We start from the raw sequence: 24,654 nt of genomic DNA, 5'->3' as shown, positions 1-24,654 counted from the left end.
ATTATTTAATTAAAATATATTTACCATACGCTCTCTCTCATAAAAGTCACCAGCTGGCAATATCGATTTATGATCGTGAATATTTGGAAAGATGTTTCGGATGCGCTTGCGCAATCGGATTTACACTTGGCCTGTGTTTGACCTTGTTATCGCATTATGCATTGGTTCTCTTCGTAATTATGTTGCATATGTGTGTATGAGTCGTAAAATACGAAAAAAAAAATTATTTTCTACCCTCATATTAGCTTCACTGCATAGTATAAAACAAAGTCGCTTTCTCTGTCCCTATGTCCCTTTGTACGCTTAAATCTTTAAAACTACGTAACGGATTTTGATGGGGTTTTTTAATGGATGGTGTGATTCAAGAGAAATGTTCATATATATTACATCTATGAAAATACTCTGAATTAATGCGTGCGAAGCCGCGGGAAAAAGGTAGTTTACTTTATATGAACAAGTAACCCTTAAGTTACTTGTAAAGTTCATAAGTTGTTGAGTGTTAGAAGTTAACGTAGTTTTATAATCTTTAATAAGAACATACAATGTAAATATAATAGGTATAATATCTTCTAATATATAAAATTCTCATGTCAATGCTCGTTCCATCCCGCCTCCGAAATGGCTCTACCGATTCTCATAAACCTTTGTGAGCATATCGGGATGGTCTAAGGAACGCTAAAGGAACGCTAAGTATGTTGTATAAATACTCGAAACTCGTTACATAAACAATGATAAGTGTTATTAATATATATATATATATATATATATATATATAATTCTACCAATGAATAACTTGAATGTATAGTGAACTAGCTGCGCCCCGCGGTTTCACCCGCGTAAGTCCGTATCCCGTAGGAATATCGGGATAAAAAGTTTCCTATATATTATACCAGGTATCCAGCTATCTACGTACCAAATTTCATTGCAAACGGTTGAGTAGTTTTTGGGTGAAAGGGCAACAAACACACACACACATCCTTACAAACTTTCGCATTTGTTATATTTTAGTAGGATTTAACTAACATTCTCTCTTATAAACTCTGTCTGTCTGTTACACTATTACAGCTAAACCGAAGCACCCGTTTTGATTGTATTTGATAAAATAGTAAAAGGTTGAGGATGTACGCCGGCTAGTAAGAAAAGCACAACGTAAAACACTTTGACTTGACTCACTCTATCTATAAAGAAAACCATCAAAATCCGTTGCGTAGTTTTAAAGATTTACACATAGGGACAGAGAAAGCGACTTTGTTTCATTCTATGTAGTGATTTTCACCCAACGTTCAGTAAAACAGAAGTCGAATGACTAATTTTGAATATCTGAATTCGACTGTATTTTTATTTGGTTCTGTTACCCGATAACGTAGATTTCCGACTAATTAATCTTTCATCCTACTTCCTACTAATATTATAAATGCGAAAGTTTGTAAGGATGTGTGTGTGTTAGTTACTCTTTCACGCAATAACTACAGAACCGATTGCAATGACATTTGGTACGTAGACAGCTGGACAAGTGGAATAACATATAGGCAACTTTTTATCCCGATATTCCTACGAGATACGGACTTACGCGGGTAACGCGGGGCGCAGCTAGTGTTTAATAAAGAATTATTGTCATTTGTATTTGATCACATTTGAAAATATTTCAAACTAGCTGTGTCCCGCGGTTTCACCCGCGCAAGTCCGTATCCCGTAGGAATATCGGAATAAAAAGTTGCCTATATGTTATTCCAGTTATCCAGCTGTCTACGTACCAAATTTCATGGCAATTGGTTCAGTAGTTTTTACGTGAAAGAGTAACAAACATCCATACATCCATACAAACTTTCGCATTTATAATATTAATAGGATTAATATACAATTTTAATTTAGCCCAACAAATTTTTGCTTAACTTAACATGGGGTTAATGATCTCGGTTCTCTTAAATAATTATTTGATTTAATCATCCCGTCGCGAGTCGTGAGAAAACCCATGCGGTAACTTACTTTGTTTTTTTACTTAATTACATGCGGGTGATTAAGTTAAATTTAGTACATGCTAACAAATAATGGATATGATTTTGAATAGGCTACAACTAACAGAAAATCTCATGATTAGCGGTACGATATAATTAATAATTAAGTATGTACATCTAAGTTATCGAACGAAATAAATAAGTCGGATGCTTAGAACAATAAAAGTTAGGTACTTATCATTTTCTTATCTTACCATTAACTTATTAAAGTAATAAATATATTTAAACAAACAAAAACTCGTTTTAACACATTTAAATAAAACTTTTAACACTTATCAAGGATCGGGGACAACTGACAACACAATAATATCAAGAACATTTTTATTGTATGAAGCTCATTAGGATTAAATAATTTTATTGTTTTGATTAAATGGTTGAGTGGCGAGCCTTCAGATTTCTCTCCTTACAAATACTCTATATCAAAGTAAGTGAGATAATTTAGTTGATTTTAATGGAACGAAGTTTCGGAACGAAGTTCCTTATCGCGCGTAATGAAAGGGGGCTAGACTATAAAAATTCTCACGAAGGTTGTAACGATAATTTTTGCTTTTTCTGTGTAGGTTTCAAATAAATCTTACCTAACCTTTATATTAAAAGCCTACATAATTCACTGATTTCTTATCTATAGATCTATCCAAAATAATCAACAGATTACAATATATAAATATAACGGTATTTACTATTTAATGGTGACAAATGCATACATATACATATAACTAACAGTAAAATTCCAGCTTTAATGTAATAGCTAGTTGTGTGGAAACAGTTTTAATAAAAAGTAAATATAACATAAATATCTCTTAGGCACGTGCGTATTTCTTAGTACAATTAAGAAATCTTATAATTACGACAAAATGCTGCATTCAACAGACACTCCTTTTTCGTATAAATTGAGAAACTCAGCCCTTACCAGTTCATTTATCGTTTTGTGTTTAAGAGTATAAATAAAAATGATGTACATTGCTAGCCGCAAAAGGAATGTTGATTCAAGACTTTCATATACGGTGAGCAATGTATTACAATCTATAAGTTTTGATGGATGTCAATATAAGCATAGTGTGAAGAGTAGGGTTACTATACTTTCCTTATTCTTAATAAATCAATCAATATATCTATTTAGGAAAAATAAGTGTCAGAAAGTATAAAATAAATGAAAATTTTTATTTTTCCATAACATAAATGGCACGAAAATAAAATATAAGTATAACATATAGGTACAAAAGAAATCAATCATTTGGTCATTGGACAGAACTATCAAACTATATAAGATAAAATCTTAATCGTATTTCAGCATACTGTTTTATTATTATCATAATAAAACCATTTAATTTCACTTAAAATAGCTTTCAAACAACTTTATGCGTTCGAATACGCAATGTTGCGTAAACAAAAAGCAGTATTGCACAATGGAATAATTATTTGCTGCAACAATTTGGTATAATGATTATCAAATTAAATGTACCAAAAAAATATATTTTCATTATCCATCAATAGTTAATATATATATATAATATATTATTTTATTATATTATTATTATTTTTTTTATCTGTTTTCCTCTAACGAGCTTATAAAGAAGTTCTTACATTTCACTGCGTTCGAAAATGCGCGGGAAAATCCGTAGTCATGGCAACCCTTTAAAGGTCTCGCGCGCAGTGAATGTAGCACTAAGTTCAGGGGAACTGTTGCACCAACGAAACTAGTTTTCGATTAATATTTATAATTATATGTAACTTGATGGATTAAAGATACTAGTTTTAGACACGAGGCGGTAACCGGTTAACTTAAACTAACAAAATTTGACAGGCTTTTCAGTATGACTATCACTTAGAAGACACAAGACTAAAAAAAAATGGCGGGAACTTCGAATTTTGAATAATGTAAAATAAATGTCTAGCAATGGCGTGTCGAAAGGAATAGGAATCACTTAAGTGATTCTCTTCATTCTATATTACTTACTGTACCTATCACATTGAACGGATTACATTTTATTTGGAGAAACACAAATGTTTACTGAAGTGTTATTAATATAATATATTATTTAATAATATTAAACCAAGTTTTGCTTTTTACTTTACAAGATTCGTATGGAATTTTTTATCTTTTCGAATTCGATTTTACGATATATTAGCTCTGTGTTTGAAGTGATATGTTTTAGTGAGGAATAGTTTTTAAAAGTATTTTATTTTTCTTATGCTTAAACAAAGGAGGTTCTAAATTCGACTACATATTTTTTTGTTTTTGTTACTCGATTACAGTATGGGTTGAAACATCGGAACTTTCTTCTAGAAAAGATTAGAGCTTTAGATATTTCAATGTGTTATCATTTATTTAATCATTAACACAGTGTATGCTAGCAGCTATCTATTACATATCCTTCTACTCTGATTACAATACCTTCCTGTATCTCAGATTAAACGCAGCTAGATCAGGCTAGACTTGTCACCCTATAGTTTTGGTAATAAGAAAACAGACATATAAAACTAGCCATATAAACTTTTCGCACATCGCGTTTTGTATACGGACAAACCTATTGACAAGAATATCATTCGCGGTTTATATATTGGTATAATTAAAAAAAGTCAAACAAGTGCTCTGGCTTAATCTGGTTTGACCCTAATCGTAATAGAGGGACATGGATAATATACAATTAATCATTTTATAAGCAGAGAACACGTGTAACTCTGTATGTCATCGTACTTTTATTAATATATTATATTATTTAACGTATTGGTAGCTTGTATGTTGCTCTTTCACTCAAAAACTGAAACTATTTTGCAGAATTTTATTAACTTTAACTTCTTTATACGAAACATAAGGCCGTCCAACAAATTGTACCCTTTCTTTTTTTACTTGTTATTAATATATATGTATTTTTAAGTTTCCTGTACAATTTTTGTTAAAGAGTAATAAAATAGATAAATAAATAAATAAAGTTTCATCTGTGTGTTTGTACGGAACCGACTTTCTTTGACTCAATTTCGACCCACGTTTAACGTTCAATCTTTGTACATACTACTCAAGGCTCGGTCTCTAATTTCCTAAATATTTTTTAATTATTACTTATTTATTTTATTTTAAAGTTTTTTTCTATAGACATTAATTGAACCACACCTTTGATTTCCTTGGTTAAGAACATGCATTTAGAAAGTAAAACTTCTTGATTCAACTATCCAGAAATTTTATTTAGGTTACAAATTTTGTCTATGACCGGAAAATGGCGAGTACGAGAAAAGACACGCGAAAAATACTAGTAATTTAAAAGCAACTTAAGAATAACTTATCTATACTAATGTTATAAAGCTAAAGAGATTTAATTTTTTGTTTTTATAGCATTGAAATGCTTTTTTTTATAAATGATAAAGTTTTTGAAAGAATAGAAAAAAATCGATCACGGAGCGGGAATCGAACCCGCGTTTCTTGCCTAACCGTAGCAAAGCCTAGCCTCTCGGCTATTCTTTCAAAACATTTATCAGCTAAAGAGATTGTTTGTTTATTTGGTTGAACGCGCTAATCTCAGTAACTACTGGGCCGATTCGAAAAAAATAATTTCCGTGTAACATAGCTCATATACTTAAGGCTACTACGCTGGTAAAACCGCGGGGTACAGCTAGTTGATGATAAAAGCCCACAGTGCAAAGGTCAATATATGTAATCAATGTTGACATTGACACTTATCACATATAACCGTTAATAATACTTTAGTTTTACCTTAAAGAGAAATATGTACCTCTATTGATAGATTTTTTATGTCATCATCTGCAATGGAGCTGGTGGGTCGCCTGATGATAAGCGCTACCACCGCCCGTGAACATTTGGAGAGGCCAATTGCAGACCTGATGCCTCTGCAAATGGATTGCCGACTGATTTGAAAGGGATTAAGAAAGGATGGATGAGAGGAATGATGAGATGTTTGGGAAGGGTAAGGAAAAGGATATTGGCCTCCGGCTTCCCTACTCATTTTTATTCATGGATTTATCTTATTATCCTGATAAGGAACCCTAGGATTAAATAAATATCCTTATGTATACGATTCCTTAATGCATAAGGGTGAAGACAATTTAATTGATTCTATCATTAAAGAGTGTTTTTCAACCGACTCCAAGAAAGGAGGAGGTTATAAAGTTGACTGTATTTTTTGTGTGTGTTACAACATAACTTTTTACTTGGTGAACCGATTTTTATGATTTTCTTTTAGTGGAAAGCTGATCTAGTTCTGACACTTTGGAGGCGATTCAGATTTTGTTTAAAATTTTTATTATTAGCTTTTTTATACAAAAGCAATACGGTATTTATAGTTTTTTACATAAACTCTCATGAAAATTATAAACAAACACAAAATCGTTCAACTATCAGCAATTTTTAATTATAGCTGCGCCCCGCGGTTTTACCCGCGTAAGTCCGTATCCCGTAGGAATATCGGGATAATAAATTGCCTATATGTTATTGCAGTTCTTCATCTATCTACGTACTAAATTTCATTGCAATTCAGTAGTTTTTGCGTGAAAGAGCAACAAACACACACACAAACTTTCGCATTTATAATATTAGTAGGATTATGAAAATTCATCTTCTCTACAGTTGGCTAGAATCAATTGTTTTAATTCAGTCAGATGTCTTTATTTCAATTGTTTGGTGTTTGTTTGTTTGCTAATCTCGAAAACAACTAAACCAGCGGTGTCCCTTACGCACATAAAACCGAAAGAAGAGAAGAAATGAGGCGGAATCACTGGGGGCCGAGAGGCTACTCGTTGCTATTGCATGGCATGAGACGGGGGTTCGTATCCTGCCTCGTGATCAGCTTTTTTCTATTCTTTCAATTTTTCTACCAAACCGATTAAAAAAAATCATTCAACGTTGGACATGAAGGTCATCCCTGATAGCTATACGCTATATATATACCACGGGCAAAGCCAGGGCAGGGCACTAGTGTGTATATAAATATTGATAGATCGCTACGTTTAATCAACGATTAATTCGCTGGTTTAGATAGAGCCGCAGTATGTAACATACGGTATCAATGACCAATTGTTCCATTAATTAATCAAATATTTAACAATGTCTCATCCATACTAATATTATTATATACCAGCTTCTGCCCGCGACTTCGTCCATGTGGTATAGTAAGAGCGATGATATATAACATTCCTTAATAAGTTGGTTGGACCTGGTTCCTTAGATTTAAGCAAGCAAACAAACTAGCTTTATAATCCTACTAATATTATGAACGCGAAAGTTTCTAAGTATGGCTGGATATATGGATGTTTGTTACTCTTTTACGCGAAAAAAGCTTATTGTATCTGCATGAAATTTGGTACAAAGATAGACTATTAGTCTGCATTAGCACATAGTCTGCATTAGCATATCCGGGTACCACGCTTGTATTTTTTGGAGGGAAATGTACGAATTTTTTTATTGATACAATAAAAAACTATAATATCTATCGACTGCTAGTGACATGCATAAGAAATATGTAAATATGACCGACTAGCTGCGCCCACGGTTTCACCCGCGCAAGTCCGTATCCTGTAGGAATATCGAGATAAAAAGTTGCCTATATGTTATTCCAGTTGTCTAGCTGTCTACGTTACAAATTTCATTGCAATCGATTCAGTAGTTTTTGCGTGAAAGAGCAACAAACGCACACACATCCTTACAAACTTTCGCATTTATAATATTAGTAGGATAGTACTTTTTCAAATGCATTATAGTATGGTTAAATACAGATGCCTTTTAACTTTAATTTTTGAACTCTACCATGTTTATAAATGAAGTCCACTTGACTATCTAAGAAAATGTTTAACTTAAATTTTAAGTTCAAATATAGTACCATATTTATAGCCTATATTGTAATGGTTCATACACGAACTTTTTTTCACAAAGGTTAAATTTATTTATATAGGCCAAGTACTCATATGTTCTCATATGGTACAGTATCATGTGATTCTTTTATTGACATTAATAATCTCTATAAATTTCACTTAAGTCATTTTAATTTAGGTATATTATAAAATTATAAATAATTCTCAATTTATTCAAATTACTTAATAAAAAGTATTTTTTTAAGTAGTCCGCCAATATAAAAATTTTCTTGTGAATATTCGAAAGTTCTAATTTCGATTCAAATCCAACCGTTCTGCAAGCTGCCAACACAGATAAAAAATACAAAATAATGAAAAAAAAACAAATGCTATAGTAAAGCAGATTATAATTTTTTTTTTGTTATATACTGTCGGACAATATTTATTGAGTACCAATTCAAATTGTCTGATAACTAAGATAATTTCCGGAATAATTTGTCAAATGCTTACGCCTAATACACTTACAAAACGCATATTAAAGTTTCAACAATGTTTGTAGCCTAACCGCAAGTCTGTGGACTAAATATTATACACGAACATTGAACCTATCTGAACCTAAGTGACTGCCTTTTCTTGCTGTCACTGAAATACCTTTATCAAAGTAGTACTTAGTAAGATTAGTCTTGTAATATAATTTAAAACTGACTAAAAAAATATTCAAAAATATCTCGTCGCTAAAAAAGTGTCAATTAAATTGTTGCACTTAATTTTTGTTTTTTTGTAAATATTATGCAAATGTATTTTTGCAGATTAATATTTCACAGTTATTTAAATGATGATAACACAGTAATATGAAAATGTATATAATATGTTGTTAAAATATTTTCAAATGAAATTTATAGAAGTTTACGTATTTAAAATTTCATGGTGTGTAATAATCAAATAAAGCACAAGTACGAAAATGAAATCAATAATTAATACAACTATGTTGAGCTTTCAAAGGTTTAAAACTAACATACATATAATATTTAAAAAATTAGTAGCTCACCCCTAAAATTAAAACTGCCTCACAAAAAAAAAACAAAACAATCACAAACAGACACTACGTATTCCCAGAAACATGGCCCGCGCAATTAAAAAAAAAGTATTAAAAATTGAAACGTCAATTTGCGCGCCTTTTCACGCGCGCGTTCGTCGCCGGTTGCGAAACGTATAAAATAACCTTTAGCTCGTCGCACCATTCATCTGTCTTCCAGGGCCAAAACACGATAATCCACCGCTATTAATTGCAGTATCGTTTTTCATCTCGAAAATATCGAAATGTATTGAAATATTCGTGCACAGATAACAAAAAGATGATTGCTTCTTTAATATTGCCATTCAGTCCAGTAAGTTCAGTTATGTTTTTTTATTAATTATTTTCTTTTATGTTTAAACTGCTAAAACCGGTATAGAATAAAAAAAAATACGACCGCTTACATGTGCTTCAAAAAGGACTTGTCTGTACAGCTGTATCTACGAAAACAAAACGTTGAATAAATACTAATAGTTTTATTTTTATTTTTTAGTATTTGCGTGAAAGAGTAACGTAGGTATCTCTATATAATCATACAAAAGCCTTATATTAATATATAACTAATAACTATGTTTTTTATTATGACTTGCAAAAAGTTAAAAAAAGTTTCACTTCTAATTGGTACAGATAAATAATCTAGTTTCTTTCTCCTTTTTGTGTAAAGAAAAAAATGCTATACGTAATGGCTTGTAATTATTAACAATATTTAGAACTATTTACATTGTATATCACACAGTAAATATTTATAACTCAATAATAAATAACGCTTATGTAAGATTGAGTATATTACGATAAAATTATTATAATATTATTTAATAATACAGTTAACTGTGCTATGATACTGCTGCTTATAAAGCCACAAGCTGTTGCCCATAGCTTTGTCTGCGTTGACAAAATAATTTTCCATGGTACAAACTTTCATAACCTATTTCATCCAGTTGGGGGGAAAATTTATCGAAATCCCTTCTTACAGATTGTTAATTTCTCTAATTTGCGTGTTTTATCTGATGTCTACATCATAATAGCTATCTGTATGCTAAATTTCAACCAACCGATTGGTTCAGTATTGGTACAGTTGATGGACCAGTCATTCAGTGACCTATGCATTTTAAATATAACTAGCTTCTGCTTCTTCGCGAGCGTTAATTCGGAGTAGTTTAATATATATTATTCTACATATAAACCTTACTTTTCAATCACTCTATCTGTTAAAAAAAAACTATCAAATCCGTTGCATAGTTTTAAATGTATATAGGGACATAGGGATAAGAAAGCGACTGTTTTATACTGATTATTCTGAATATCGACTCTTTTTCCCCCTGTAAAGGTGTTGAAGCATACTGACTACTGTATTAATATACAAAACCTACTTATATTCTTGTACTAGCGGTCCGCCCCGGCTTCGCCCATGGCACATATATAGCCTATAGCCTTCCTCAATATATGGGCTAACACTGAAAGAATTTTTCTAATCGGACCAGTAGTTCCTGAGATTAGTGCGTTCAAACAAACAAATTCTTCAGAATCTTAATATTAGTATAGATTACTATAGTATTATGTTATCTGTGATTTCAGTCATTCTTGTTTGATGATTTAAGCGTGAGTTACCGATTCGTCTAAATGTGTCTTCTAAATGATTTGATTTGAAATTTTGATTTGTTGTGAAAAAATTGTCGAATTTTTTTTTTTTTTTTTTGTTACCTAGGTTAAAATTATTACAACTCACAGATATACATATAAAGTAAGCATAACTAGCTTTGAAAATAATGTATATTGTGTAGGTAATACTCGTAGATATATACTGATATGTATTGTCCTAATATTAATAATAAGCAAGATATGTTTATGCCATTGTACTCCTAAACAGCAAGCGCCAAATTTGTGCTCACAGTAATGAATAGATAGAATCGGTTTAATTTTTAGTTTTATAGCATTGAAATGCTTTATAAATGAGACATTTTGAAAGAATAGAAAAAATTAATCATGATGCGGGATTCGAACCCGCGTTTCTTGCCTAACCGTAGCAACGCCTAGCCTCTCGGCCACCCGTGATCCCGCCACAGTAATCGAATTTCTACTCTTTCAGTTTCATGTGCCTAAGTGACACTCCACGCCAACTATAGAGATGATTAAGAACCATCACAACCAATACGAATTATTATTTCAATGATTACAATATTGTATCGATGGAACGCGGCCTTTGTTAAATTTAATTTTTAGTTTTATAGCATTGAAATGCTTTATTATCGAATCGGTTTGTTAAACCAATGTTATGACCTAAGGTCATTAAGGAGGTTCACAAGAGAAAGGCACTCTGAGTGTTACGAAAAGTCTAGTAATCTAGTCATCTAGATAATGGATTGTCTGAAAGGGAATGTATAGGGCCTTCATGTGTCTAATGTGCTTATATTGTGTTATGTCCGTTATGTGTGTTTATGTCCGTTTCTCAGGAGCTATTTGATCTTAATAAAATGGATATTTCGCCACACATAAGTCGCAAGATCTCGCATAAGTCGATCGTCACTTATTTATTTCTATTCATGTACTTATCAATAGATATACCATAGATAATAATATGTAACTTAATTAATAAAAATTATACAAAATCATGAGCCTTCTTCAATAAATGGGCTATCTAAAACTAAAGGGATTTTCTAATCGGACGAGTGCTTCCTGAGATTATTGCGTTCAAACAAACAAACTCTTTAGCTTTATAATATTGTACATTGTCTATCATATTTCTTACTTTCATTATTGCAAAAGTATCTAATTATTGTCTATCAATTGATCAGAAATGAATATATTTGAATAAAAATTATTACAGATGTGTTTGTTAGTTTATTATACTTTTACGTCGCAACAGTATTATTTTATGGTATGATTTTATGTGGATATAGATGGCTAGAGATATTCATGGCAACCTATTTGACTAAGGAAAACTAGTATTTAATATTTAGATATGTTATTTTAACCTAATATATAGGTCATACGAGCAAGAAGGGGAAGCTAGGAATCATTTAAACAACACATAATATTTTATTTTAATTTTAAATAGCAATAAATCCCATAAATGAAATACTGTAATATAATATGGCGATAGAACATTAATTTTAATTCTTCATATTTTGAATTATAGACAGCGATTAATCTTTATATCTATCTACTATCAACATACAGCGCAAACTACTGTACTATACACTATGTGACTATGGTGTACGCATCCGCTAAATACTTATGATAAATTAAAAAACCCCAAAAAGTTTATAATGTTTGTTTATTTAGAAATTAAAAACTTTTTAACGAATATTAAATGCGACTTATTCATTATATTATTAATGACTCTCAGTCTCCCCGTGAGCACGCTCACTGTAAAGTGCTCGAAACGTCGGGTTAATAATATAATGAATAAATCGCGTTTAAAATCCGTTAAAATTTTTTTAAATTTCCAAATGTATAATGCTCGCGTAAAATCAAACACAAGAAAATACTACGTTTGTTTATTTTGTCCACTCGACAGAAGCTGCGAGCACCAGCTAGTTAGACTAAAACTATTGAAGATCATACAGATACATTGTTTTTTTAGCGATAAGTTTATCAAAAGCCACGAACTTGACCTCCAAAGTACGATACAGAATCTACACGATTCGTGACACGAGATAATTAAGTGTTTTTTTCATAATCCAGAATATAAATCTCAAATAGAGAGATTTATTAACAGACTAGCTGCGCCCCGCGGTTTCACCCGCGTAACTCCGTATCCCGTAGGAACGTCGGGATAAAAAGTTGCCTGTGTGTTATTCCAGTTGTCCAGCTATCTACGGATCAAATTTCATTGCAATTGCCTCAGTAGTTTTTGCGTGAAAGAGCAACAAAGCAAACACAAACACACATCCTTACAAAGATTCGCATTTAAAATATTAGTAGAATTAGCTTTTGCTTAGAGTAGTTAAGAAATATTTGCATGATTGATAAACATTTCTCTGGAATCACTGTCTATTCAAAAAAACCCATCAAACTCCGTTGCCTAGTTTCAAAGATTTAAGCATACATGGTGACATAGGGATAGACAGAGAAAGCAAGAGTTTTATACTATGTAGTGTGTGTGCTATTGTAATTTATTTATAAAACAATTTTTCCTTGAACACGAAGACCGCTCACACGGTGTTAGAAACATGTAGAGCATGACGGTAAATATGCAATGACAATCATTGCAGCTGACAGAAACGATTTACGGATAACATATTGAAATAATAATAAATACTAGCCAGTGTGGTCTATGCAAACTCCCATCGGAATTGGATATACCCTGCGTCCCATGTAAGAGTAGACTCTAGCTACAACAATCTTACTATCCTACTATTCCTACTAATATATATAAAGGTATTTTACTCTGAATTTAACGGGTGCGAAGCCGCGGGAAAAAGCTAGTTTTGTAATCCTACTAATATTATAAATGCGAAAGTTTGTAAGGATGTGTGTGTGTTTGTTGCTCTTTCACGCAAAAACTACTGAACCGATTGCAATGAAATTTGGTACGTAGACAGCGAGACAACTGGAATAACATATAGGCAACTTTTTATCCCGATAATCCTATGGGATACGGACTTACGCGGGTGAAACCGCGGGGCGCAGCTAGTGATACATAAAATCGTTTCGTTGCGAGGTGAAGAAAGAGAAACGAAATATCACTACATAGCATAAAACAAAGTCGCTTTCCGCTGTCTGTGTCTTTATGCTTAGATCTTTAAAAAATACCAACAGATTTTGATACGCTTTTCTTAATAGATGGAGTGACTCAAGAGGAAGGTTTATAAATAGATATTAAAACAGAAATAAAAAGGAGGGGAAGGAGGAAGGAAGGTGTTTTACTCTGAATTTAACGGGTGCGAAGCCGCGGGCAAAAGCTACTTTTGTAATATAATATAAATGAGAAAAAAATTAGCATTTATAATGACATACAATCAGTTTATTTGTATTGTCTTGTATTCGAAAGATTGATTCTTATGAAAAACTCATATTCTTTTACGCATGTTCGCGTGACACGATTCTAATTTTTTAATATATATCGATAAAAATATGTTAATATAAAATCCATTAAAAATTACACCTAGGAACACCCGTATAACATAAGTCTCCTTTTGGCTAACTTGGTAAACCTTTTTTTTATAGTGGGGAAATGTTGTTAAGATATCTAACGGCCCCCGGGGATGGAGCCGTGGGTTATGTCGGATTCTTACCGACCAAAACCCCACTGTGTTCCGTCTAGCCACTTGAGTGAAGGGGCCACGGGAGCTGGTTAAAATTCATCCGCGATTCCCTCACCTAACTTGGTAAACCTAAAATTTCATCATTCTGAGGCGAGGGCCCATAATTAAAAAATGTCGTAATAAAATCTGTCCAATAAATATTGAATCAGGTGGAAATACAGTTAATTTAATTCTATTAGCTAGTTAAATGTTTATATTATTCTACAAAAAGCTGTTAAAGGAAACAAGAATCTTCTCACGAGATAACGGACACGTTTTCGATATATTTAACGGGTTTAAAACAAGTTTAACTTTATTTATTTACTAGACGCTAGTCCCGACTCCGCCCAGATATCAAGATTCCTGTTTTATCCGCAGCATGGGCATTTAATCGGTACAAGAGTACCTTATCTATCACCCAAGTCAACTCACGCCCTTTCTGCATATCAGATTTCATCAAAATCGTTCAGTAGTTTCAGCGTGACTAACGGACTAACATCCAAACAAACAAACATTCACGTTTATAATATTAGGGTGATTTATCATTGTATTTTTGTAATCATCACTGCAATCAATATTCCATGTTATTCAGACGTTTATATCTATAGCAGTATACTTTTAAATTACTAGCTATCTACTCCGGCTTCGCCCATGGTACATATGCATTAGATAACAGATTTTTTTACTTGGTCCAGTAGTTTTTGGGTTTCACACAAATACATGGACAAACACAAATGCTCCCTATATATAATAATAGTTTAGGTATCGGAGCCATTTAGTTTAGTCAGCCGTTTAATTAAAAGCCTAGGCTGTAAGTTAAAACAATTTTACAACTATTAATCTAGTATTTTATTATCAACATTGTTTTCCTCTACTTCTAGCAAGATAATTGTAAATTATGCGAGTTCGCCCATTCTCAAACCCTTGACCTAGAGACTGCAGGTCATTCATAAACCTCTCAACCACTGCGGTTATGAATTATGAATCATATTGCATTTTAACCGACATTCCCAAAAACGATCGCATTTGCAGTGCATTTTTTGTATATAGGTATAGTTTATATTATCTGTGATACTTTTTTGTATATCGATAATATTTTATCTGTAGAAATTCATAAGCGAATGCGCAAGCGCATGATGAATATAAAAAAAAAAAATATTATATTATTTCTATATGTTCTTCGCGGAGTTACATATAATTCTACGTAAATATTATCTTTTTATGTTTGTAATGTTTAAGCTACAAAAATACGTAACCAATTTGGATTTTTTATTTATTCTTTTTAACCATTAATACCTTATAACTCCTGAAGTCATTTATCTAATTTAAATACCTTTAATGAATTGTACAATTATTGCAACATGTAATTGCGAGCGATGCGCGGATTCACCCGTGAGCGATCCCACGGGAAATAGCAAGTATATTTAAAGATCATGTGTTGTTCTGGTATGTGAGCTATAATCAAATATCATCTTAATCCGTTCAGTGGTTTCCATTTGAGAGAATAACAATCAACCATACATCCTTAAAAACTTCGCATTTATAATGTACGCATTCGGAGGTGTCTATCAGAGTCTCTTTCACAGTTACGACAAATAGTTATTGAGGACTTATTTTAAAATAGTTCAAAAATCATGCCCTAAAAGACAGTGAACGAAAATGATTGTTCGTTTTGAACGATCGTAAAGCTGCGAGACACAGCTGGTTATAATTAAAATCAAACCAAATTTAATCTAAACATAAGTGAAAATTATTTGTTCACTATTTAGTTCAATAAGTTAATAATGTCACTCAAAATGTAAACCGGTAGTTATAAAACTGCTTTTTTACGCCTAACATGTTAACCTTCATCGATAAAAACTATTTTAACTAAATAATGTCAGCAAAATAATAAAATTCGGACAATTATCTGTGAAGGAAATAATTGTTTATTGTTTTATTATCTTTCTCATAGGATCAGTGGTTGTTAATAAAGCTGAGGAGTTAACTAGGAAGTAAGTTAATTAACTAGGAAGAATTATGTTATTAATCTTTAAATGGGCCATTACGGCCGTTCAAAAATTGCCATAGCGGACGGTATTTCACGTCCACAAGGCGGGGTATTGGTAAAGTTTTCAACTAGCAATAATCGCACCTCGGATTAACCTCATCGGTTACGATATTGCCTCTGCGCAAAGTTAAATAAAATTACATATCCATAAATTTATTACGCTAAGAAAAAAAAATCTCATAGCGCGATTATGAAGACATACAGCGCCATCTGTTGTGTGGGTAAGACAGCGCTAAAAATATAATCAAGGTGGCAGTAATAATAGCGTTTCTATATTTCGATGGAATTCAAGTTCTATTGTTAAATTTCTCTCGGCTTTTTAATAGGGCTGCCACCTTAGAGTGTTGCCACCCTTGCTTTGAATAAGTGCCATAAAAATAATTTAATATAACACGAACGTATCTGTGAGCTTTGTGGGGCTGTACATTATTTACTGCAAGTAATTTTTATTTTTATAGAAGAAGATTAATAACTCCAAAAACATAATAAATAATAAGACTACATATTTAGATTTAGTTTCTTAACTAAATGACTAATTCGAGTACTTTATTTATATTCTATTTAATTTTTAGTTTTATAGCATTGAAATGTTTAATAAATGCTCATTTTATATTCTAGTTACAAATGATTGTATCTCTTAACATATTTAATTTTTCGCCTGCGGCTTCTGCCACTGTCAAAGCAAATATCCCATCGGATTGAGATGTCTCGATCTGCCAGATCGAATCTCGCTCGTCAATCTTTAGTCTGTTTTTCCAGACACAAATATAGCGTAAAGTATATTTAAGAAAAACAAACATACTCAATTTCGCATTTATAATATTAGGAATAATTGTCATATCGACTACTAAAAAAGTACTTACCTAAATCGGAGAATAATGTGTACTCTAAATTTATAACTTTTAGACGCAAATTGAATGTATTGGATCAGCCAATTGATTATTTATTTATAATATTTACTAGCTATCATAATTAATTCAATTAGAATGACAGAAAAAGGACAATAATGAGAAAGTATTTAATTTATCTTTTAAACAAAAACAAAATGTAGCAGCACCAGTCGGCGAAATTGGATTTTCTCTTATTTTTATTATTCAAGTCAAGGTATTTATTTCCTTTCCATACGCGACGGGATCTTAAATATTTATTTACGGCTTAATTATTGAGCTATTCCCCCATTTAAATTGATTATAACATTACAGACTCTTAAATAGCACCAATTTAAATTTTAGTACGAACTATTGGCCTAGGGGTTTGAACCCCTCAAAACTAAAGTCTGATTACGCCTTTTGTACAGAGCCTGTATAAAGAACAACGTACTTAATGATAAGGACAGCCAGGCAGTCCTTATTTTAAGTATGTTATTCTTTATTTGAAATCCGACTTCAAAAATGTAAACGACTTTGATTTAACCGTACTTGGTCTTCGTCCTAAAATTCGACGTTCTCATTTCAAATGCAGAATAGTTTGAGCACAGATAAAATACATACTAAGTCTCCTCATCCAGTTACGGAAATTTTAAACAACCACAACCGATTTGACTAACTATTTATTATTAAAATATAATCAAAACATACACATAAAAAAATCGTAGAGATCGAATTTCTGTACAATGATTTTAGTTTATTTAATTTTTTTCTCTGTGTGCCTGTTTGTATGAACTAATCTATCTATAATATATAATCTATCTAAAATTTTTATGTTGGAATCCTATATTCCTATAGCCTATATGGTTAACATGTAGGAAACTTTTTATCCCGGTAAATTTAAGAGTTCTCGTGAGGTCGAAAAATCTCTAAATTTTTAAACAGCTATGAATGTAATTTACTTATAATTTCGATATAAATTGTAGCTGTTGCCCGCGACTTCGATCATGCTAACTTTGGACGTGAACAACTGGAAGATTTCAATTATATTAGGTTAAATTAAATCTAAAGGTACTTTTTAATGTCTGGTCTCCGAGAATTAGGTACTTTTCTTTTCGACATTTCAAAGCGGAATCCAATGGTACCCTGAATAAACAATTACTTTTAAAATATAATTTTATAAACTGTATTTGCCTTTAGTACACAATTTGCTGATTTCGTGCTCTATTTATGTTTTTAACCCCCTCCAATTACATATATTTTAATGTATTCAATCTACAGACACAGTTTTATTATATGTTTTAATTTTTTTAGCAAATATATGTTTTTTTTGTACCTTATAAACCTACCTACCTTATAAACATAATCCATGCGCTCGCCTATAAAATGTTGCATGAGTTCAAGACAGATAATAACTGTATAGTTCAATACAGATTTCCAACTCCGACTAAACTGCCAATAAAATGATAAAGTCGCTGTTAACAAACCCGTGATTAATATAATAAGCAGTTAAGCTCCGGGTTATCGTTAATAAACATCAAATATCAAGAAATAACATGGAATGTATTTATTACTGGATAGTGGCTGCGTTCATTCAGAGATCAATAGTGTATCTATATTATTAACTAAACGCTTTGCGTAAGCCCTTGTCTGTTATGGCATTGAACATATTATATTGTTCACTATGATATCGATACTATAAAGCCCAGTGTTTGATAAACTTCTGCAGACATAATATTATAAATCATCATAAGATTTTAATAGATGTAGGCATATCGATTTTGTATATTTTATAATCTAATGATGATAATAATAATAATGTAGGTGTATATCCCACTAGCTATAATAGTTTGAATATGTTATATTCATTTTCTAAAAACACCTTAAGTATAATATTTAATAATAAATAACTTTATTTTACTTTGACACGAGCTTATAAAATTATTTTATTATTTATATACTTACCTTCGACGTACATGCTACAATTTAACATTTTTTTGCTCTACTATGGAAAACTTAAATATGAGATTTTACAAATGGTTTGTGCTAATGAAAATATGTTTTTACACTCACGCATGTATTCATTATGTTATGTCTTTACATGTACATAACAGGCGATTAATTTTCTTGAGTTAATTTATTACCAACTAAAGATCTCCCTGTATATTTATGCGCGCCCTATGTATGTTCAAAACTTATAAGTTTAAATATTTACATTGAACAATGAATAATCAAATACGTAGAACATTTAACGAATATTTCAATACGTAATAATATTTTTTTTCCCCATGTTACAAAAATTATCTATTTAAGCATTCAAATCAAAAATAAGCTATGTACTAGAATTTGGCAATTACATGAGGGAAATTTTTCAAATTCCTTATAATTAACTTTAATTAACAATAAAGTAATTAACTTTAATCAATGGGAAAAATTTAAAATGAATGCAACTGAAAAAATTTTGTCACAATGACAATTGCATTGACAGATTCCACTTTTGACATTGACAAAACCTAATCTTCAGATCAATGATGAAATCAAACCCGTAAAAATAGAAGTTTCCATATTTTATAAGTTAAAATAAGTACAAGAATGAAATCATGGCTGATCGGCTGCGGAAGATCGCACAACAAGTCAAAGACAAGGTCCAATTTGCGCAAGTTAACGCCAACAGCCGTGAAAAAGTCGATCAATTGTTAACAAAATACGTTCCGGCCCAACGCGTTGCAGCTTTTGCTGAAAAATTCAAACAGGAAACTTTGATGTCTAAAGCGAAGGAGATTGTGTCCAAGTATGAGAAATTTACAGGAATTGAAGAAATTATGGCTATCCAAAATACGGTGGTTGAGGCTCAAGTTAGTTCATTAAATCTGTGTATATATAGTACCTATAGTATTTACTTTTATCTATAACTAGCTGCGCCCCGCGGTTTTACACGCGTAAGTCCATATCCCGTAGGAATATCGGAATAATAAGCCTATATGTTATTCCAGTTGTTTAGCTGTCTACATACCAAATTTAACTGCAATCGGTTCAGTAGTTTTTGCGTGAAAGAGCAACAAAACACATCCTTACAAGCTTTCGCATTTATAATATTTGTAGGATACCGAGTGGAAAATTAAATTGGATCTATACTTCAGTCCAAACCTATGTAATGTACTAACACATTGTGACCCACAGTCTACATAAAGATCGTCAATCAATAATAACAACTAGAAAGATAGAAACAGTCACCATAATTGTATGCAAAACCAAATAAGCAAAGACAAGCCTTCAGGCATTACTTTGTATGTTCATATGTAACCAAATTCTTTGCACTCAATTTACCCACTATAAACTGACAAATTTAATTCAAACCATACACTTATCAAGGATTGGTGATTATACAATAATTTAATGGTTGTGTCTTTTTATACTGATAAGGATCTTCAGGATTGAATAATGTCCTTATGTAATATATTTTTATATAGTTTATAATAATAAGAGAGACAATTAAATTGTGTATAAATGAAAGAGTGTTTTCTAGTTTTTCATTACAATGTTTATTTTATTTATAAGGTCAATTTCTGGGTACTCTAAAAACATTACCTGAAGATTATGCTAAAAGGGTTTTCCCATTAATCAATCAATAATCTCAGTATTTTCGTCTAGGAAAGATTCATTGGAGCCCAAGACAAACGCAGGGAGCTTGGCCGTGAGCTTGCTATGATCGAAGCTAGGTTGAAAGAGCTGCATGCCGAAATGCAGAACACTATGAAGGGTGATGAGAAATACTTACAGTTGTGTACGGAAGAACATAAGGTGAATTGAGAATGATTATTCCCTACTGTGCAATCACCGAAGTCCCTAGGACGAGCAAATGACAACATTTTTTTATTGTACACAAAAAGAACCTATATTTTAGTTTTATGATTTTAAAATGCTTTATAAATGAGACATTTTAAGAGTAGAAAATATTTATGCCGAGGCAGAATTTGAACCTGCATCTTTTTGCCAAACCGTAGCAGCGCCTACCTTCTTGGCTGTATGTGAGCCCGCCTCAGCAATCGAATTTCTTCTGGTTGTATGTGCCTAAAAATAAAAATTCATTACAAATATAATAATCATCAAACTGAGTTTTCAAGTAACAAAACAAAAAAAAAATTTGCAGTTTAATTGAGAACCTTCCACATTTACAGAATGTTTCCAAACATTTAAAAGCCTGCAATCATTTGAAGACCTAATATTATAATTTCTTTTTCCTGCCAATCTCGTCTTTACAACTATGCAATTTATTTACAAAAAGGAATGTCAATGACTCTAATGGGTCCTAATTGCATGTCAAATGTCATTTGTAAAATATAACCAACTTTTCAGTGATTTATCTTGTTTTGCCCGACTCTTATGTCAAATTTAAATACAATAGTTATGTACTTATAAAACAACTATACCTAACCTAAGTATTTGTAAATTTGTGCAAAGTCTTTTAGTAATTTAATTACTCGTCTTCTTTACAGCTCATAATCCAAGAGCGTGCGGCACGCACTCTCTTCTCTGAAGCAGAGAGAGAGGAGAGAGAGCTGTTCGCGACTATGTCAGCTGCGGTGAAACTCGGTCATGAAAGAGAGAGGGCTCACGCTGAAAGGAATAAATATTGGTACATAGTCGCGTCGATTTTTGGTGAGTTATGTTTGTAGAGAGTAATGTTTTAGATATAACTAGCTATCCGCCCGCGGCTATGCCCGCGTAGTCGCAGGAAACTTAGACCCGGGGTTTTTCTCGCATGTTCCCGTTCCCGTGGGATTTCCGGGATAAAAACTATCCTATGTCCGTCTCCTGGGTCCAAGCTACCTCTGCACAAATTTTCAATTTGTTAATCCAAAATGGTCCAAATTGGTTAATCCGTTCTTCAGTTATAAATAGTGTAACTAACACCACTTTCTTTTATATATGTAGATTAGGCTAGGCCAATTCCACTTGGTTGATTTTTTTTGTTAGTTATTTCAATTTTTTTTTTAATTTATTGTACTAACCCACGTGGGGACAAAGTAGATAATCCAAAATTGTTAAAATACGTTCAGCTGTGCTTGAGTTATAACTGGTGAAACTATGACATTTTTTTATTATTCATTATTAAAAATTATGGCTTTCCGCCTTCAGTTTCTTTGACATAGTCAAAGGAAGTTCGGGTTTTTTCTCTACACAGTTCCCATTTCGAGGCAAATACATACTATGGTTAAGTCAGTCAAAAATCTTACTATGCCAAAATCTGCTCACATTATAATTTAATTTTAAAAATATGCTTTTCGTATATAAGGGAAAAAATTTGTTTTTTTTTTTACATTCTTGTCTTTATTGTTTACTCTTTTTTCCCCACAGGAACAGCACTCGGCATCGCCGGCTCGACCATAAACAACAGACTCAAGATGGCCGAATTCAGAGACATGATGGAACAGCAGATGGCGCGCAGTGCGAGCGTGCTCTATACCATAGCTGGTGGCGGTACCGCAAGCAGGGCTGATATCACGGAGGCTATGAAGACAGAGTTCGCATATCAGGTGTGGTCCTTCAAGTCGGATCTATGTTGTTATGTTAAGGGACGTATGAAATAGCAGTCGAAGTATTGCGAGCGTGCTCTATGCCATAGCTGATTATGCTACCGCGAAAAAAGCTGATATCACGGAGGCTAAGTTCGCTTATCAGGTATGGTCCTTCGAGCCGGATTTTTGTAATTATGCTAAAGGACATATGAAATGGCAGATGGCGCATTGCGAGCGTGCTCTATGCCATACCTGGAGCTGTCCCGAGTAAGGTATCACGGCGGGTATTAAGACGAAGTTTGAGTATCAGGCGTGGTCCTTCGAGTAGGATTGATGTGAAATAATATAATAGAATAATATAGTATGGAATAATGACTGTAATTATTTAATTTAAGTCATTAGAAAAAATGGGCAAAAATTAAAAACAAAGAAAATAAAATATCATTAGATTAGATGCCAATAAATATTTGAAAAGTTATTCAAGCATCAAGTTTTCCATTTTAATTACAAGAATTGTATGAATTAATCTCTCACTTATGTATGATACTAAAAATATTGCACTTGTTTCAGGAACAACTAGCAAACAATTTAAGTTTAATGCAGGATAATATAAATAATCTAGTCAGCAAGCAATCTTCTTTAATAGGTAATGTAGTAGATAGCTTAGTACAAATGTGGTAGTAATCCTTATTCATTTTACAACTAAATCAAACCCAAGGTATATTATTTCTTAGATATTTTAAAGATAGTCCGCACTGCCTTTAAGTATCAGCTTAGAAAATATTTACTAAAAAAACTATTTTTAAAAATAAACATTATTTTCTAAAAAATAGTTTCTTTATTATCCAAGTGGCTGTGATTGGTTTAGTTGCTTTTTAATTACTTTATTTCCAAATAATTGAAGTTTTCTCATGTTAAACCTAACATATAAGTATATGATATTTTGGCGTCTATATTTTTTAATGTTTTTTTTTTTTATTTTTGTACACAGACCACTTAAATCATCAAGAACATGTGTTTGAAACGCAAATACGCGATTTAAAAAGGTTGGTTGTGGCATCTGCGCAGAACAGCGCGAAATCGGACGCGGAGATTGCGAAAGCATTATCTGCAGTGCATCAAGACTTGGACGAAGCGGACAAAGAGCGGGAAAAACCACCGGTTGTTCTAGAATCGAATCAAATTTTAACCGCCATCGGGGTCATTATGTGCGTAGTTGTTATTTTCGGTAATATATTCGGTCGTGTAAGTTGATTTTTCTATCGAGAGAAATCCGAGCAATCCTTTATATTTAATGACAATTGGCGATTCGTAATATTAATAGATAACATTGTGATATTCATATTTGTCGTATTTTTAACCCAACAAAATAATTTATACTGAATATCGCTGTGTATAGGTGGGATTTTTAATAGCTTATTAACTCGACAATAAATATTAAATGAACAAACTCGAAGTGGGAGTCGAGCACTGCTTCGGCACAAATTGGGTCAAGCTCGCACCGGGGAAGTTACCACACCCTCACAGAAAACCGGCGTGAAGTGGTGGCATATTTACAGTATGCTATCGCGTTTCGTACGGTGAGTGAGGGGTCCGGAGACCCAAAACAACCCCCAAATATGGACGCGGCATTAAAAAGAAGAATACCCCAGGAGGGTACCGGCACCGATGGTGCAGGAGAATCCCTCCCGCAGCGCCTGCGCTGCGGCAGCCCGTCGTATTCTGGGGCGGGCATAATTCCGCTTGTATCATGTGCCAGGGGTTTGCGGGGCAAGCAAATAAAGTCACCCCCATCCACTCTCGCAGTGGATTTTTGCAACATCCGGGGGTTACACACCAACCTAAACGCCGTCCACTACCACCTCGAGACGGCTAAGCCGGCCTTGCTCTTCCTGACGGAAACACAGATATCAACTCCGGCCGACGTATCATATCTCACATACCCCGGTTTCAAACTGGAGCATACCTTTGCACCGCGAGCTGGGGTATGCGCATACGTTAGGGAAGATATCTGTTGTCGACGTCTTGGCACTCTTGAAGGTGAGGATCTGTCCATTGTCTGGCTGCACATTGACTGCGGTGAC

General features: G+C 32.7%; 2 protein-coding genes and 1 non-coding gene across 3 annotated transcripts in view; 1 reads left to right on the top strand and 2 right to left on the bottom strand.

Moving 5' to 3' along the window:
* LOC119838232 (lysosome membrane protein 2-like) overlaps positions 1-9,009 on the bottom strand; it is a 31,173-nt gene extending 22,164 nt beyond the window's left edge. The window contains exon 1 of the mRNA XM_038364084.1: positions 8,863-9,009. The gene's annotated coding sequence lies outside the window, so the exon portion shown is untranslated. The remainder of the gene's footprint in view (positions 1-8,862) is intronic.
* Positions 9,010-16,175: 7,166 nt separating this feature from the next.
* Positions 16,176-16,314, bottom strand: LOC119838249. Its single transcript, XR_005288189.1, has one exon. It is a non-coding gene; the product is annotated as a U4 spliceosomal RNA (small nuclear RNA).
* A 3,245-nt stretch (positions 16,315-19,559) lies between these two features.
* Positions 19,560-24,013, top strand: LOC119838210 (mitochondrial potassium channel-like). The gene is made up of 6 exons (XM_038364057.1): positions 19,560-19,906; positions 20,703-20,852; positions 21,548-21,710; positions 22,410-22,588; positions 23,141-23,216; positions 23,562-24,013. The coding sequence occupies exons 1-6, from the start codon at positions 19,652-19,654 to the stop codon at positions 23,822-23,824; spliced, it is 1,086 nt and encodes a 361-aa protein (XP_038219985.1). The 5' UTR covers positions 19,560-19,651; the 3' UTR covers positions 23,825-24,013.
* Positions 24,014-24,654: the final 641 nt, after the last annotated feature.

The sequence above is a fragment of the Zerene cesonia genome, unplaced genomic scaffold (assembly GCF_012273895.1).
Source record: "Zerene cesonia ecotype Mississippi unplaced genomic scaffold, Zerene_cesonia_1.1 Zces_u001, whole genome shotgun sequence".
Lineage (NCBI taxonomy): Eukaryota > Metazoa > Arthropoda > Insecta > Lepidoptera > Pieridae > Zerene > Zerene cesonia.
This window is presented reverse-complemented; position numbering and strand designations above follow the sequence as displayed.